Source organism: Xiphophorus hellerii, chromosome 11, assembly GCF_003331165.1.
Source record: "Xiphophorus hellerii strain 12219 chromosome 11, Xiphophorus_hellerii-4.1, whole genome shotgun sequence".
NCBI classification, from domain to species: Eukaryota; Metazoa; Chordata; class Actinopteri; order Cyprinodontiformes; family Poeciliidae; genus Xiphophorus; species Xiphophorus hellerii.
Window position 1 is genome coordinate 12,053,206 of NC_045682.1, and position 18,343 is coordinate 12,071,548.

The window sequence follows — 18,343 nt, forward strand, 5'->3', positions numbered from 1 at the left end:
CCACGCACGCACACACCCACCCCCCCCCCCCCACACACACACACGCACCCCCACACACACACCCACACACATATTTTCTTTGCTCTTCTTCTTTGTGTTGACTTTATTTCCAAATGACGTAAAGATTTGCTCCTTTAGTAATCTTCCAAAAAGAACAGAGCAACATTAAATTAAATACAAGCAGCTGTTCTGGCTCACAAAATGCTTTTTTTCTTTTCTAAATACAATCTAATTTGATCCTTTTTTTTTCTTTGAATTGAGGAAACAAATGAGAAATTACAAAATTATTGTTTTTACAGCACAAAGTCTTCATGACTACCATCAGATGCTCTTTACATGTCAGCATGTTTCTCTTCTAAAGGCCCAGGGAACATTTTAAAGTCTAAAACATACTATTTAAAATAAAAATCTAGTGGGTTCCTGTTGGGCCTTTCAGCTGGATAATGATCTAAAACATCTGACCATAGAAAAGGATCAGCGTTCATCCATGGTCATCTTCAGCTTTCACGGCTAAAACCTGAAGAAAATCTACAGAAGATCTCTGCAGGTTTCGCAAAGTTGAATCTCTATTAGCGTGTTTGGGGGATGTGCAGAGTACTAAAAGTGTGTCTACTGTTTCAACAGGAAGTGAAAAGGAAGAACAACAATGAAACTAAAATATTAATATCCTGATTAGGTCAATAGGTGTATTCTCGCAAAAACCGACGTGGTTTTTTTTTTTATGTTAAAACCTAAAAACGTAAAGCAAGACGAGGGATTAGAAGTGAAATCTGGTGTTTTTAGGTTTTTGTGACTGAGAAGCTGGACAGGAAGAATGGTATCGACCCAGACCCGGGAATCACACAGAGAAAAGCTGCCCTTGCTCTACTACTGAATCACTCGGTACTTCAGTAAAACATTTAGTCATGAACTTTAGCTTGTTTATTATACATCAGCAATCTGTGGACTGAGGCCTCACCGCTAAAATATTTCAGATTCTTTTAAAGCTTTTTTTTTCATTATTTGCATCATATCAAGCAAAACAAACACCTGCAGGTTTCTGCTCCTTCTAACTGAGCCAGACTGATAACATTCAGCGCACAGTGCATTCCTCTGAAGCTTACCAAATGTGTTTTCTCCATTTCTTCCCGAACCGAGAGTTTGGTTTCAGCTGGAGCTGCAGTACTGACTGAAATAATCCCATGACTATTTCAGTAGTGGGTGAAATAGTCACATTACGCAGAGTCAACATTACGCATGACTCTGCGTAATGTTTCAGATGAAACAGTCAGACAGTAAGCAGCTGAAATACTTGGGACATGTGACATTCGTGCCTATTTTTCATAAAGTATTACCATACTGTTTCTTTTTGACCCCATTAAGTTTATTTCTTGAAAGAGAAATGTCATCAATTAGTTTTACTGTACATTTTTATTTCTAATATTCATTAAAAACAACTTTATTGTCCAACATAAAATAAAATAAAAATATCTTGCAAAAACCCAAATCCAAAAACTAACTGTGATAGGATTGAGGAAAAAAAGGTGGAAAAAAACTTAGCTGTCTTCAACAGACCGTCTATTATGCAACGATGAACAAGTGGGAGAAAGTGTTCAGGACATTTGAAAAGTACAGAACACAATAATTAGCAACCAGTAAAAGGTTTTTTTTAAATGTAAATTTAAATAATTTCCTTCAGCATGACCCACAGAAAGGTCAGTTTAGTAAATCTATAATTTTACCAAAATTATGTTGTCTGAGTAACGTGTGTGTGCTGGTTCTATCTTTAAAAGAACAACAAAGAAAAACCTTTGTAGAAAATATTAACTGAACATGATAACATGTATTTACTGGACCTAAAGAATTATTGCTGCCATCCAAAACACACTGGAGTTCACTGACAACTGAACTTTGTTTCATTTCAAGCATAGAACACAGAAAACATACTCTTTCTACTTAAATTAACACAACCAGCTTACTTTTATGTTGTGAATGTTTTAGTGAAATCCTGAAAGCATTTACACCACCACCAACACATTTCAGAGTTAGAACCTTTGTTGTGTTTCTGTATACTAGTGAAAACATGAATATTGCATCTGGGCAGCTGGAGTCAGAGGGAACAATGGTCATCTTTTATTCAGAAGGCCGGGATTGTTTGCCCAAATATGGTACAAATACGTCATAATATTTTAATTACAAAAGTTAGTTAAATAAGAAATATACAGTTCCTTTCACAAGTGTTCAACTTTTTCATAATTTGTGGCGTTACGACTACAAACTCTACGTTTTAAGGTTTTATGTGATAAGAAAATGCAAGTTGTGCTCGTATATAAAGAAAGTTAAAGAGAAACACATTCTCCCAACCAAGCAGTTGAGCCTGAAAACTTGTTTCGTTTTCAGGTGTTGGACTGAAAACAACATACGTTTTCAGAAGAGGGAGACTTTATTAGTTTGTAACCCATTTATGCTCTAACGTCCAAATATTACATGCTAATTATTAAGTAGCTGACTTCTGAAATGAATTAGTTGTCCATCCATCCATCCATTTTCTAACACCCTTGCTGGTGCCTATCTCCAGCTAACGTTCCCGCGAGAGGCGGGGTCTGAATTAGTTGTGCTGAATTTTATTTACAAGTATCAAAGTAAAGGAGGTAGAACATAAATGCATATCACTTTTATTAATTTGAAAACTATGCATCATTTTCTTACATTTTAAAATCATGCAATATTTTTCTATTGGTTTATCACATAAACAATATGTAACTTGACACATGTGGAAAAAGCTCAAGGTCTATTAATACTTTCTCAAAACTATCAATAAAATCTTAAAATGGGAATAAGTGGCTTACATTTAAATACAGATTCTGAACATCATATTACATTTTTGTTTCCGTAAGTTACAGACTTTAGCAAACTTGGAAGCAGGTTTGGACGATTCCGACTGTTTAAAAATAGACAGTACTTTCGAATAATTCAGGTCAAGTCTTTAAGAAAATCTTAATTTAAGTCAGTGCTTATCCTCTTCTACCCACTACATGATTCAAGTTGCCAAAAGCTTTTTCCTCAGGTGAGCCACAGGAACCCTGAAAAGGACCATGCAGAACCACGGCGGTGTGTCCAGCGCCGTCTGTGCTGGGACGCCGCACGCGCTTACGGCAAACAGAAAACATCTGTGACGCCGACACTTACAAGCCTCACCGTGACTGGGATCCCCAGTGCCATCGGAGCAGCAGATGAAGCATATGCGCTGAGAGAATGATGACTCCCTCACCGCCTAACAGCATCGTAGACAAACAGGTTTTGCTACATGATTCATCCTTTGCATGAGGAATGAGGTTGGAAAATGTGAGAGAAAAAACACACACACACACACAAACAGAGAGAGAGAGAGTGCGAAGAAGCAGGCAGTCGACTGATGAGCACATCTGAGATCTACAAGCTCCCACATCTATTAAACCACTCTTCGTACTATCCTTAGGTGTTGTCTCTCTGCCAGGTAAGGGATTATTTTTGCGATCAGACAGGGTAATGAAATCCAGAGCATATTGTAGCTGCTGCTGTCAACCTAAGGTCACAGACATGTTCTGCAATTTCCTTACAGCTGGATTTTTTTAGAGCAAGATAAACCAAGCTGAGAGAGTACCTGAGAATTTACCCAATTTGTGATAAAAAAAAGAAAAAAAACCTGCTCTCCACAATTACAGACCACTGTTCTCCTTTGCTTTTTGAAAATGAAAACTGAAATGAAGGTGAGGATGTCATTTCTTACAAGTAAAATGAGAGAAGATCTCACTTTATATGGGCAATGAAGTGGAAAAATGTTTAAGTGACGTCAAAAATATGCCTTGAGCTTCATATAGGATTCATCATTACAAAGCCACTACCTCCCATTAGGATGTAAACACATCCTAATGTGTTTTTCTTTTCTTAGTGTGAGCACAGAAAGCTTCGAGGTAATTTATCTTAAAATGAATCTCTACATTTAGTCTCTTCTCTAATGTGTTTTTCCTTAATGTGTCCCCAAAGCCTGCACATCTGCTGAGCCCCATTCGGTTCCCCAGACGGATTCACGACGAGTCTGCAGCACCGGCTCAGCCTCTGCTCACAGCTGAGGGAGTGAAACCCCGCCTTGAACCAAAAACTACATCTATAAAAAAAACTATATATACCCTATATCTGATGTTAGAACAATGGACCTGCATGTTGTTCATGTCAGAATTGCAAATGTTTCCAGGTTCAATGTTCAGTAAGTTCATTAAGTTCATTTCTACAGAATAAATGTAAAAGTTCACCACAGATTTAAGGTTTACAGCTCTGGAGAAAATGAAGAGACCCCTTTGAAAACCTCCTGGTTATTCCACCAAATATTGATTTCTGAACTCTTCCTGAGTTAAAACATTAGTATTGTTGTTTATAAATGATTATGAACTTGTTTTCTTTGCATTATTTGAGGTCTGAAAGTACTGCACCTTTTTCCTTATTTTCACCGTTTCTCATTTTCTGCAAATAAAAGCTACATTTTTGCCTGGAATTTCAGAGACATTTTGTCAGTAGTTCATAGAATAAAAGAACAATATTCATTTTACTCAAATTGATCATATTAAGCTTCCCAAACTGAATGTTGTTATAAATATTTTAGATATGTCTTATGGAAACAATTGGGGAATGGGTGGATTTTTTGTGAATAATTTATTATATCCCACAAAAACATCCATAAGTAGGTGAATCCATCAACACTGAACCACTGTAAAGTCATTTGTGTAAATCTCTATTATTTAGAGATAATAGTTCTGAGCAGCTTCACCTGCTCATTCACCAAAACACGTCTTTAAAATGTATTTATTTTTTACTAAAAAATAAAGAAGATAAATAAAGTATAGAGTCTGATGCTTCATTATAATCAGCAGCTGTGACATCTCGCTGGTTTTCAAATGAATTTCTATCGTTAGCAAAACAGCAAGAAAAAACAACGGACACAATATGAACCAATTGCTCACAAGTTAATTTTATTTTCTACTAAAATACACATTCCATGCAGGTTTTTAATCACTTTTCACAACAGCCAACAGAAACACAACGAAACGACCTCGAGGCATTTTTCCTCACAACAATAGGCAAATGAGATGTTAAGGTTGGTGCAGTATTTTGTTTTGTGCAAATTCTGAGTGGCTTCTACGAACAGTGAGTCTCCGTCTGCTGTTACGAGTTTTTACTGCAGAGAACCGAGCTTATTGAATCACAGTCCTGCACATATTTACATATTCAGCCTGGGAAAAAAAAGGCCTGTTCACAAAATCATGTTTAATGTGCAAGGAATTAATAAAGTACTCCTTTAGAAATAAATATTAAAGCTCAATGAATTTATTTTTTATCTAATGTGATCAGCTGAAATTAGCATATTAGAAACATTAATGTGTTTGGTTTCAAATAATAAATGTAGAGCCTGTTTGGCAATCACCACAGATGCAAGTACAAGCAGTGTTTACATTTTGGCAAAAAATAAAAAATGGTACGTTAGAGATTTTTTTATTTTTGGCAATGTCATAAATAAGCAGCACTTAATTCTTCTATGTCAAATTTAGAGACATAGAAGTTTTTCCCTGTCAGTCATGACCATACATAATCCGAGTAGAAGGCAGTTCGTCATCGAGAACAACTATAACTTTAAAATAATGGTTGGAATTACATTTTAGCCTGAATCACAGTAATAATCACAATAAGCTGGCAAATAAAATTATTTTTTTAAGATTTATTCTAATGAAAGAAAATCCAGTTGCTGGGATTTCACCCAGGTTTAACTGAATTGTTGCTGTGAATCATTTTCCAGACTAAAAATTACCCATAACTATAATTACATTTGGTAATCAAAGTACTGAGGGCCTCTGAAGTTTATCCAATCTCTTCTTTTAACAATCGCTAGATTATCAATATGACGCCTGCGCTAATAAAAATATGAGTAAAATTCATCACCGATCCCGTTCTGGTTGGTAGATTCTCCCAGTTCCTCTAGTCAAGTTACATTTTGGGCCCGTAAAAAAGCATGCAGAATGTTCAATTGCATCAATCCTGTCGTAATTTATGTTGTGGGAAATTATTCTCCGTTGTCCTTTACTTTCACACCATCCCAATATATCTGATGTGATTTTTAATAAATAAACCATCCTACATGTACAGCTAGAATTAACTTTCAAGACTTCTTGCACATTTTTTATGAGGCGCACTAATAAATATTGAGAAAGCTTTAAATATCTGATTTCAGGCCAAACTGCAGTAGTTACATTTTCTAACCACTCACAGTTTCTACTAACCCATCGTAAGTGCAACTGTGAGCCATTTTTGACCATGACAGTCTTTAACTCACATGTAAACAGTCTATTATTCCTGTGCAGTGCAGCTGAAACTATAAAATACACTTCATCATTTTGGCGTACAAAGACAAATAATCCATCCATTTCTTTCTAATCAGGTCAATAATTGTAAATTCTTTCCTTTCAGTAGAAGTGCAACACCTAAAAAATGCATTTCAGCAGTTCTTCACCAGCTCCATGTAAAACTTCATGACAGAATTTCAAACGCTTAAAGGGCAGATATCATACTTTATGAGAAAAATAATTATCGCACGGTATTGTTATAAAGCAGATGCAAAAATTTAAAAGCTATAAAATTTAACTGCGCTGTAGTTGCATGTCTTAAAAACAGAAAATGAGTACAACAGATGGATGATGACGTGTCATCTGTTTGTTCATGCACACAAAAAAAACATTAAAAAACTCATGGTGACTGCAGTTGTTTGTGAGCATAAAGTTTATCAGATAAAAAAGTGCTTTTTACCATTTACTTGTCCTCTCAGAGCAAAACCTCTACTGATATAGAGAAAAACTCTCTCTAAACTGTCACCCTGCATTTTCAGTGCCTTTTTTCCTCTGTGTCTGAACTAAATGAACATGCGTCTCACTGCAGCGTCAGACTGAGTGTCTATCAGTAGCTTAACTTCCCCTCCCTCTGCCACATGTCTTTAGGGTCAGAGCAACTGCTAACTCTAGCGATTATTCATTGCTGTGGAGTATTGAAAACATCCTGGGCTCAACACAGAGTGCTTAAATCCATACGTAGGGTGCTGGTTTATTAGGTTTCCTAGCTCTCCCAGATTTTCTGGGATATACATCTTTCCTTTATAAGCTGAAATACAATCTGGGAGCCATTTCGTTAATCAATAACTTTCAGTTGCGATCTCACAGCTGCCAAGTGATCAGTGTCTTCCCTGGGGAGGTTTTTTTTCTTCTTTTTTTTTTTTTTTAAATATTTCCGTAAAGAACATAAAAATTATATCTCATGGGCTAAAAGCCGGGACATAATTGGAAAGTAAAAATGGTGAAAAAAGATTATATATGCTCTTTACAGCTTCATTATAAACAATCGTACGAAGGCGTACTTCAATCTCCAAGTGATAATCTACAATAAGACTGATTCTAAGAGTTCAGCTGAATGAGCTGCTTCAATAAAAAATAAAATAAATAAAATAATTTAAAAAAAAACAACTCACATATGTGGTTCAGCATGTTTGGTCTCTCTCATGTTTACCTCCCCTCTCCTATTTTATTGACAGCTTTATGACCCTCCCTGTGACCTTCACAGGACAATGCTGCTGCACAGCTTCCATATAAAACAATACAGCAGAAGGCATATGTGAATTAGAGTATACTAAATGTAAAGGAGAGGACTGTATGGAGGGAAATCTGCGGACTAGTTTGCAAGGCCCCCTATGATCTTCATTAGAAAATAAAGAGGTAGGCTAACTTTGCTGAGAAGAAAAAGTGACACTTCAATAAGATGCTGCAACGGCTTTGAAGTGCTCATCAAACATGCCACACACAATACCAGCTTTAAAAATGACACTTCAAACACAGCATGCGTAAATGAACCACATAACCTATTAAAAATAACCCTATGCTCTTGCATAATTATAATAAGACGTACTTCACTCAAGGAGACCAGAAAACACATGACTCATGCATTCACTATCTGCAGAATGTAAAACAGTAGTAAACACAGATGAATGTTACAGCACAGCACGTCATGGGGTGTTTTGATTGGATTTCTTCTAGTGGTGGGATAATATAAGGAGATCTCTGTCAATAACGGCCCAAATTCAGACCATCTTCTTCTCTTTCTTATCACCTGTCTGCATGACATCATTGAGGGAAAAGGTCATGAAGGCAATTTGCTCCAGTTCGCTTTCCTTCCCGCACTCCATCAGACAGGAGAACTGGTCCTTGTCCACATTGTAGGCCAGGTCCGAGTAACCGCTCGGCCCCCTGTGGATGATCCTGGGCCGGTCCCACCCGGACGAGTGCAAGGGGGATCGGTTCAAGTACACGCCCATGTCCCGCCGATTGGACTTGTTGGTCGGGTGCATGTACAGGAGCCAGGTTTGAGTGTCTGGTGAGAGGAGCGACGTGCCGCAGGCCTTGCTCTCGGCGTCGTCGTTGGGAACAAATTCGGGCGCGGGGAAGCCGATGACGCTGCCCTGGCAACCCGAGGGTTGCTCGACAAGCTCCCTGGCCATGTGGGGCTTATCGAAGTAGACGCCGCTGTTTTCGCTCAGGGCTTCACATCTGTGGCCCCCTGTGTGCCGGGCGTTGCAGTAAAGGTGGCTCCTTCCCTCGTGGTCGATGATCTCCGCCATTTCACATTCACATGACTTCTTTTGAAGCATCTTCCCGATACGCCACGTCTGTCCAAAGTCCTCACTGTATATTGACAGCGCACGTGGATACACCGTACAAGGAAGTGGATAGGAACAGCATCTGTACGGGATGTAGTAGGCGTACGCAGGAATGATCAACCTGCCATTCTCCAACTGAACGCCGTGGCCAGGCCCGACCGCAAACGTGGCCCATTTGTGTATGGCTTCCCCAATCACACTCTCTGTAAGGTCCATCGCCTGGCTCCAGGTTTGCCCGTCGTCGCTGCTGCTCACACAGCAAAGACGGGCCTTGTTCTTACCTGTGACAATCTGCTTTATTTCTGTGGTGTTTCCCCATATGCAGATGAAAAACAGGAAGAGCGTCTTGCTGTTTTTCTCATACACAGGGCAGGGATTCATTGTGCGGTGGTTTGGTAGAAATGCAGTCAAAATCTCCTGACTGGACGACCACTGAAAAAGAAGAAAAAACTAATTTTTATTAGCTGCTTTATGCTTATGAAAGAAACCAAAATTACAAGTCCAGGTTGCCAGAAGTCATTTATGACACATGTGGAAGAAAGTGCTCAGAAATGACCAAAACTTAACTATCTACAATCGACTTGCAAACTAGTATTTTGTGGCAGAAATCCAACACCAAAAGTTGGCTTAGACACATCGTCCCCACAGTGGCAAAAGATGGAACCAGCATTGTGCTTTAGAGATGCTTTCCTTTAGCAGAGAAACAGCAGAACTATACAGAGTCAATGGGAAGATAAGCTGACCTAAATAAATAGGATAAATCATGCCAAGATGAGGCAAAAGACTCATCTGCTAGAGGTTCACCTTCCAACAGACAGACACTACACTGGGATAATCTTGGTCAAATCTTATTGACATGTTAGAATGACCTAGTCAAAGTCCACACCTCATTCCAGCTGAGATTTTCTAGCAAGATTTGAACGTTTCTTTTCTGCAAATAATCAGACTGAGTCTGAGCTATATAACTTGAAAACCTTTTTATCGTTTTTGGTCTATCACACTGAATCATTTAAAGTTTGTTTTTGCAACGAAAATTGAGAGACAAGACGTGTTGAGTATGAATACAAAGGTGTAACAACCTGAACAGATCCATCCTCTTGGAGCAATCCTCTTCTCATAACCAGACGTTTGGCGTCGTGGTCATGAAAGGTGGTTCTTTTCTCTGCAAAGGCGAGGAATGTGTGACAGTGCCTCAGGTAGAGCAGAGCTGGAATCCTGTATGTGATCCCGCCTGATTCCCTCTCAAACAAAGTTGTTTTAGGGGGCTCCTCGACGCTCACACTTTTGGATGATTTGTTCCCCATGGCGGATGAGAGTTCCTGCAACAGAAATATTACACACACGGACACACACCAGTCTTTTAGAGTCTTGCAGCAACAACCTTTGACAGAAGCTCAGCCTCGCGGGAAGAGTTCACACTCCAGTGCTTCCTCCTCACGCACAGAGACGTCGCAGCGCGTAAACACCGAGCAGACAACGGAGCCCTTACCTTCACCTGTCGCTCTTGACCTGCCTCTAACCTCGGCTCGGCGTCACAGAGTCCATTTGGCTGCGAAACCAGGAACCTCTGATGTTCGCGACAGTGATGCTGGAGGTTCATGCAGAAACGAAGACGTTAACGAAGCGAGAAGTACATTCACACTCACTTCCGGGATTGCTCTGAATGTGACGTCGAGTTTAAATGGACGCGTGAGGTTTTCGGTTTGTGTTTGTCTCATTAACGCAGTGGAGGCGACGTTTAATTGTCGCTAACAATGACAACAACAATTGAAGCCACCTGGTTGGGGAAAAAAACAGTAACGAGGAAATAAATTTCATATTTACTTAGCAAATATTGCTGTATATACTCGCTTTCCGTCACATTGATGTGGCAGGGTAGTATCTTAAAAATTCAGCTACTCTTTGACGAGTCCTTCTTCCGCATGTAAACCTCTTTTGCTACCGCCACCTGCTGGATGAGAGGACACACTCTCCCTTTTCAGTCTGTTGCTAGGATACAGAGCGCTACTCAGCATAAGCTGTACCGAAACATCCGGTAGCTTTAAAAAACAGGCGTAAAAAGTTGTTTGACGACAGGAAAACGGGAAGACTTTACCTAATACATTTTCTACAGCTAAGAGACCACAAAAAGGAAGGAAAGAAGGTAAGGTAATTAAGGCATATTAATCAACTGCTCGAAAGCAACACAATGTTTGTGATTTTATGGTTACATGACTCTGCAGTTTGCTAAGAAAACAGGAAAAACAAGGACAGGATCACAGAAGACCAGAGCAGCAGAAGAACAAGAACGTACAGAAAAAGATGAAGAAGATTAATAGGAAAGGTGAAAACAAGGAGAGATTGTTTTCATTTATTTTAAAAACTGCTATGACGACCGGAGTGTGCGTCACACATTCTGTCAAATAAGCAAATGAGAAAATAGCAATGTTGTGTGATTGCACAGTGGTGCAGTTGGGTGTTGCCTTGGAGCAGGGGTGGGCAATCCTGGTCCTCGAGGGCCGGTGTCCTGCAACTCTTAGATGTCTCCCTGGTCCAACACACCTGAATCCAACAGCTGAATCACCTCCTAAGTGCAGTCAAGTTCTCCAGAGTCCTGCTAACGACCTCATTATTTGACTCAGGTGTGTTGAAGTAGAGATGCATCTAAAAGTTGCAGGACACCGGCCCTCGAGGACCAGGAGTGCCCACCCCTGCCTTGGAGCAAGAAGGAAAGCATTCAGTAGGCTTAAAAGATCTTAAAAAGCAACACATTATCTAAAGACAAAATCTGACATCTTTCAGTGAGGAAAAGGTTACAAAGTCATGTCTGAGGTTTTAGTAAGGGTGTAACAGTGACCCGTCCAGAAGGTCAAAATAAAGAACCCAGAACAATATGTAATTGTTGAATGGTTGTGATTCAACATTAAGAAAGAGACTGGGGGAAATTGTTTAAATGGGAGAGTTTCAAGACAAAAACCAGCAATACAAACCACACAAAAGCCTGTCACATATTTCCAAAAAACATCTTGATGTTGATCCCTAAGAACTTTGAGAAAATACTAATGGCACGGCCTGAACAAGTTGCCATTTTGATTGAAATGACCTTAAACTTAAGCACGATTATGTGTTGAAGGGACTATGTAGCAGAACAATGATGTGACGTACAGCAGGAAATCGACCACTTAATGGTTAACAGAACCCAAAGTGAAAGCTTTGGTTTGGCTTAGTCAAAGTCAAGATCAAGTGTGGCTCATTTTAAGCAATCTCTTGGACCAAACATCCTCCTCGGCAAAATTAAAACACTTGTTACCAATTTTCACAAAAAGCAGATGGTAGCCATTATAATGATTAGCTGCTTTTTGTATTTACTCAGGTTATCTCTGTCAACTAATATAAACAACTATTTTATTATTTCTAGCAGTGTAGGACTTCTGTCAGTAAAACATCCACCAGCCTGGATAAGAAAATGTTTCTCAGTCATTTTTAAAGGGTCAACAAAAATATTTTGATGTTTGGAAGAATAAGAGGGTGTTCAGAGTTACTCAAGTACTGTATGTTATCGGCTCTCATTATATAAAAGCTAATTTTACTGTGTTTTTTGAAATTTCTGAAAATAAAAAAAAATGTCTGCATCTAAGTTCCTTTTTTTTTTCTCCAACTCGCAGAGGCCGGTTTTAGGGTTATCACACACAGAAAACCAAAGCAGCAGCAGAAGGACAAGAGCGTGCAGAAATGGACGAAAACGACTCTTACGAAAGGCGTAAACAAGGACGATGGGGCTCCAGCTCAGACCACATTAGATGGACGCTTATTGGTGAGAAACAGCAGCATGTCACTGTAATTTAAAATCGCTGTACTGACCGTAGTTAGTTATTTATCTGCATGTCCAGCTCCAGTTACACTGTGTAGATAAGCCGTCTCACCTCTACTCCGTCGACATCATAGAGCGAAATCTGACTTCTGTAAGATTTTTTTTTTTTTACACTTTGCATTTGATCTTCTGTTAGTGACGATGATTAAATAATCTCCTGAACTCACGCAGGTCGAGCCAGAAGAGCTGAAGGCCTTCGTAAATGTAACCTGCGTTGATGCAAGTGATAACTTCCTCTCTTTAGGTGATTCATTTCACACTGATTCGTCTTCAGGTAGATTTTCTTCCTTTTCTATTCGCCGCCTAAAACCCGGTCGTCCTCTGCAGGATCATTCAGCTGCTTCACGTCTTTGAGAGAACTCGATCTGACTATGAATAGAATCAAAAACATGGATTTTGATGTTGCTGACTTCCCTCATTTAGAGGTAAGATCGCCTTAAATGAAAATAACCATTGATTGTAAAAGTATTCAAGTCATTTCAACTTCTTCATGTTTTGTATTATACAACCACAAGCTCCAATTTATTGTAATAGGGTTATGGGTGATAGATGAACATAAATTTGTGCATAATGGCAATTTTTTTTTTTACCTATATGCAAAATGCTACGTGTGGTGAAAAATCGACTACACACAACCCTGAATAAAGTGAAAAATGACAGCATCATCCTGTGCAGGTGCCTTTTTTCAACAGACCTAGTCAAAGTCCAGAACTAAATTTAATTGAGGATCTTGATAAGTAAAAAATGCTTTTCAGATGCTCGTCTGAAAATAGCTCAGAGTTTGAGCTATTTTTTTGACACAATTCAGTGTCTACACAGACAAAGCTGGTAGGGAAATACTAAAAAAAAAAAAAAACTACATAGATCGAAGATTGTGGTTTTAAAGAGACAAACTGAGAAGGTTTTAGGATGTGAATATTCCTAATGCAATGTGCTTTAATTCTCACAGGTCTTAAATTTGTCCTTCAACACCTTACAAGCAGAGGTTTTACTAAAGTTCGGTCAGTTTCCACGTCTCAAAACTCTTCATCTGACCGGAAATCATCTCAGCTGTCTTCCTCCCAACTTTGGTCCCTCACACAGCGACCAGTCTGACATGTAAGAACATCAGAGACAAAATAGGCTATTTATAATATTTAAATGTTTCTGTTTAAACTTGATTGGCTGAACACGTGATGAATGCGCTGTTTTTTGCTGACTGCTCTGCAGCATGTTATTCTGTCAACACTGACATCCTTTTATGCCATAAATCTAAACATAAATCCACTCCAGCAGTATATTTCTTGCAAGTTCAACCCCACACACTGAACATACTAGTATATTGGCCACAAACTCTGAAGTAGTTTTAAATCTGACCAAAAGGTGGCGTGCAAGTGCACCAAATTTCTATTTCTGTTTCAAACCATCTACTCTGATACACTTTAAAACTGCTCAGAGCTGGAATTACCAACCTTCTTGCCTACATTATTTAAATTTACTGTTTATTGTTAGTGTGGGCATAAATAAATCTTATAATTGAAACAAATTGTAAACATTGTCTTTTTTTGTTTTTGTGCTTGCAGGCTGTCTGAAGAGGGAGCCAAACAGTTTGAGGCTCTTGAAGTCCTGATGCTTAACTACAACAGACTGACCTCTAGCGTCTTCTATAACCTTAGGAACCTGAAGAGGTCTTTATGCGGTTCAGTGTTTGTTATTTTATACCTAATGCAAACTCCTCTTATCATCTACTAATGTTGGTGTACATTGTGCACAGGCTGAAGCACCTAAACCTAGAGGGCAACCATATCACAGAAATACCTTGTAAGGAAGTGATGGAGAGTTCAAAACCCGCTTTGAGGGAAGGCGAAGAGGAAGGTAAAAAGTGCAGTTCTCAATCCGTGAGATTAGGAGATTGATTTTTACCTCCATTATCATCATCATCATCATCATCTGCTCTATGACTGTGAGGAAGATAAACACAATCCTTCATCTAGTTTTTTGTTTGTTTGTTTTTACGTTGTAGCTCATTTCTAGTAGACATTTCCTCACCTGTGAAGATCAATGGCATGTTCTCTTGTCTTTCACATTTTGGAGAGTGCTTATTAGGGAAGGACCTTTGTGTTGCTTTCCCCAGGAAACCAGAGAGTTTTGCATCATTACGCTGTAAAAAAAATGAATAAATAAAAAAAAGTCTCTAATTTACGGTAAAATACCGGCAGCTGTGGTTGCCAGAATTTTACCACATTTATGCGGTAAAATTCTGGCAACCACAGCCAGAGTGTAGTTAAGTTATGGGTTACTCAACCCATAACTTAACTATGTAACAAACAAATGACAAAAATGCCCAAAAGTTATTTTATAGGTATTGCAACATGTCTCGAGCTGTTTTGAAATAGCAGTGGAGCTCACGTTGGGCACATCACCAGTCAATCACACACAAACAACAAAACACAAGTGTGGATGGTCCTGTATCATTAAAATAAATAAACCAGGAATATCTCACGATGTCTCCCTTTTTAGACATCGAGTCTAAAATCGACCACCATATTGAGATTATGGAGATCCTTCACGTGCTCAGGGAGGACAGGTGTTCCAGTGTGTTACTGCCTGAGCTCCAGTGCCTCAATCTGGCCGACAACCAGGTGAGCGATGCGTCTTTGTTTCAAACCGTCTGTGGTCGTCGGTCACGTCTCATCAGCGTTCTGCCGTCAGATCGCCTCAGAGGAAGCCGTGGTTGCTGCTGCTCTTTTCCCAAAGCTCTGTGAATTACATATCCACTGCAATCCTCTAACCACACAGAGGAGAGGTATTTCTGCATTCTGCCAGATAGTTGTCGAAGGCGGTTGCTGGATTGCTCAAATTCATTTTCGTGTTTTTGTCTGAACCCAGGAGAAACGGCTTTACTGACTTATTTCCTTCAAGACAAGCTTGGAATAAAGATAAAGAGAGAGAAGGATGAAGATTTGCTACAACCTCCCCTGAAGGTGTGTGTCTATCCAGGATGGAAGGTGGGGTGTGTTCTGCATTGACAGGAACGTTGAATATTTGGACTCATGAAGACAGAGTGACCAAATGAGAGATTTTATTTCTCCACACGCAAACTCCAAAATTCAAACATGAGAAGAATTGCTGAGGTTTACATATCACTTTAAGTTTTGGGTTTTTTTTTTACTTTTATCATGTTACAGCCCCACATTTCAATGCATTTTATTGAAAATCAAGTTCAAATAAACATCTGAAAAGTGCGGCATGCATTTATGTGCAGCCCACTTAAGTTTGTACTTCATAGACAACTGTTGCTGAAATAACACCGTCTCTCCCAACTTTATATATTTATAGGCAGAACCTTTGTCCGTTCTTCTCATCTCGAGTTTTGCAACAGTTTTTCTTCCAGGGGTTGTTGTCCTGCTTGGCATTAAAACTTTGGCCCAAACTGAAGTTTTTTGCAGCCTCTAACATTTCTCTAACTTCTTCCATTGCCTAAATTAAATCCACTCATCTTCCCATCAGTTATGTTTTGTACTCAACAATCCTGTAAACCTGAATTCAGCTGTTGCTGGTACTTTGTGTCTTTGTCCTTATTTCTCAAGATGTTTTAAAATCATGTTTCAATTTCCCTCCACTTCACAATATTTTCCGAACGATCATATTAAAACTGAGTAAGCCGTGCTGCGGTTAATGGCTGAGACATGTTTGAGTTTACGGACTATGAGCAGTAGATGCATAATGATTGAAACCGTCAAAGATGCCATTTAAGTCGGATTCAACGTGTGTGAGTCTCTTTCAGGACAAGAAAAGAACAAAAAGTGATCTGAGAACAACACGACCCGAGGACAAGAGTAAAAGCAAAAGTCGGGAAAACGCAAAACGCTTCTTCATTACTCAGGTTTGTGCATATTTACTGTTTAACATTTCAAATTCTTTAGCTCCCGGTGGGTTATGTCAGATGACTCCCCCTTCACACGTTTTCCTGCTGTGTTCACAGACAGAAGATGAAGCTGAGCTTCAGCTGGCTTCTTCATCGAATCAGAACGCATCTGCACAAAACAGAGCCTGTCCGGGACGACCCGTACGCTACGACATGATAATGGATGTAAAACCACTTCCCTGCATCGGTGCGCAGCGATAGATATGGTTCTCTCTCTCTGCAGCTGTGTAATATCCTGAGAAAACAAAACTCTGACCATACATCCATCCCAGAGGGAATTGTTATGTGCCTTTTGCTCTTTTCCTCTCAACAGGAATTCAAACAGCTGTTCGGATGCTGGATCAAACACTAAGGAATCTGAACATCTACAGAGACTCCAAACCCAGACTTGATAGCATCCAGACGCCATACAATGAAATGAAAAAGAGGGTTTGATTTTCCTTTTCTTTTCTTTTAAGCTTTTCACATGCACATCAATGCTTCCAGGCTGTAAAAAAAAAAATAAATACCAATGTGCTGTTCCCTTCTTCTGTTTGTTCTGGGAACAGATAGAGGAGCTGCCACCTCTGAGACCAATAAAGCAGCCGATCCAAAGGGTTGAGGAGTTGCTCAAGGAAATGAAAGACAATAGAGCAGCAAAAGTTGTTTCCTTAGGTATGCAAGTGTCTTCTGAGTTCTCGACATATTTTAGCGTCCGTTGCCGTTTAACATTCACACAACCGCCTCTTGCCAATAAGACGTACTTTCTGCCTTACTGGAAGAAGTGTAAAAAAAAAATTTTGGCATACAGTGGCAGAAATAACTTACCCAATTCGATCTCACATTATTATCATTGTGTCTTTTCTGGGCAGGCAGTGTTATTCACAACAGAGCAGCAAACAGTAAGGACCACAGGGAAGCTCTGTTTCTGCTGAGGGAGTTGAAGAAAACACACAGGATGGTCCATGACAAAACAATGGAACAAGAAGCCAGATTTCAGTGTGAACATCCACATTAATACACGCTTTTCTTATGCAGGAGCTTTTTTTATTATTATTATTTTTGACCAGATCTGGACCCTGATGCTGTTACTGTGAGTGGAGTGCAGTAAAATCAATCCCACATCACAGACAACAAGACATGTTGAGCTTTTATTTATGCTTGATTTTAACAACAAGTAGATTCTGCTCAGTTAACAGAGACCCTGAGAACGATATGGAAGAGAAAACCATAGATGGCATCCAGACAGTTCAGGTTGAGCTGTAGAGAAAATGTGTCTGCAGTTGTGACTTCATCTGCAGAAAATGTATTTATCTTAAGCTGTCTTTTTCTGACGGTTCGGAGCAGCTGCCTGCGCCACATCTGTGATCGCAGTTAATCTTCTAAATATGCATTATAGGCATCAAGCAGAACTTATTTTGGCGAGAGTTACTTTCTATTACTTGCAGTGTGAGCAACATTTGTAAGCTTTGATGTATTTTTCTGCCTCAAGGAAACGAATCATGGTAAACGGAAAAGGCCTTCCTTCGAGGTCTGCGAACTCATTCAAGTTGATTCTAATCTGGTATTTGTTATGATTAAAATGTCTTGTTGGTTGTATATTATCCTCTAACCTAATTATTTACAACCCGTGTTATCAGGAAGGAGCACAAGCACTTTGGAACTGGAAGTGCTCGAGACTTTGAGCAGACCTCTGCGCAGCTCAGTATGATTTATGATCCACATTACCGAAACAATCCCACTTTGGGTTCTGGAAAATTAACAAAGACGCCTTGCGACTACAAAAACCAAAACCTCATGCGTCGTATTACAGCAGCCATTGATTGCAGCTATCTTAAATTTCCAGTCGTGTTCTGCTCGCGCCGCTCGTTCGCTTGTTTGATTTCACGGCTCATATGATTTC

General features: G+C 39.4%; 2 protein-coding genes across 3 annotated transcripts; one reads left to right on the top strand and one right to left on the bottom strand.

The window, feature by feature from the left end:
* Nucleotides 1–4,960: 4,960 nt before the first annotated feature.
* LOC116728661 (sialidase-3-like) lies at nt 4,961–10,403 on the bottom strand. Its single transcript, XM_032576935.1, has 3 exons — nt 10,194–10,403; nt 9,784–10,023; nt 4,961–9,136 (listed from the first exon to the last, which is right to left on the bottom strand). The coding sequence occupies exons 1-3, from the start codon at nt 10,302–10,304 to the stop codon at nt 8,129–8,131; spliced, it is 1,359 nt and encodes a 452-aa protein (XP_032432826.1). The 5' UTR covers nt 10,305–10,403; the 3' UTR covers nt 4,961–8,128.
* Nucleotides 10,404–10,594: 191 nt separating this feature from the next.
* Nucleotides 10,595–18,039, top strand: xrra1 (X-ray radiation resistance associated 1). Of its 2 annotated transcripts, none has more exons than XM_032576932.1 (17): nt 10,595–10,847; nt 10,927–11,027; nt 12,349–12,497; nt 12,574–12,645; nt 12,726–12,798; nt 12,882–12,979; nt 13,504–13,652; nt 14,117–14,221; nt 14,308–14,408; nt 15,054–15,175; nt 15,246–15,339; nt 15,423–15,517; nt 16,279–16,419; nt 16,519–16,648; nt 16,775–16,890; nt 17,010–17,115; nt 17,313–18,039. In XM_032576932.1, exons 2-17 carry the CDS (start codon nt 11,006–11,008, stop codon nt 17,456–17,458), a joined length of 1,719 nt encoding a protein of 572 aa, XP_032432823.1. In that variant the 5' UTR covers nt 10,595–10,847; nt 10,927–11,005; the 3' UTR covers nt 17,459–18,039. The 2 variants fall into 2 exon arrangements, with proteins under 2 accessions (XP_032432823.1, XP_032432822.1); XM_032576931.1 differs by having other exon boundaries at nt 16,321–16,419.
* Nucleotides 18,040–18,343: the final 304 nt, after the last annotated feature.

Excerpts from the sequence above, each read along its gene's own strand:
- xrra1 (XM_032576932.1), top strand. The coding sequence starts at position 11,006 with ATGAAGAAGATTAATAGGAAAG. Across the intron at positions 12,498-12,573 it reads CATTAGATGGACGCTTATTG|CTCCAGTTACACTGTGTAGA; the intron begins GTGAGAAACAGC and ends CTGCATGTCCAG. Across the intron at positions 12,980-13,503 it reads CTGACTTCCCTCATTTAGAG|GTCTTAAATTTGTCCTTCAA; the intron begins GTAAGATCGCCT and ends TAATTCTCACAG.
- LOC116728661 (XM_032576935.1), bottom strand. The coding sequence starts at position 10,304 with ATGAACCTCCAGCATCACTGTCGCGAACATCAGAGGTTCCTGGTTTCG. Across the intron at positions 10,024-10,193 it reads GTCAAGAGCGACAGGTGAAG|GAACTCTCATCCGCCATGGG; the intron begins GTAAGGGCTCCG and ends TTTCTGTTGCAG. Across the intron at positions 9,137-9,783 it reads AAGAGGATGGATCTGTTCAG|TGGTCGTCCAGTCAGGAGAT; the intron begins GTTGTTACACCT and ends CTTCTTTTTCAG.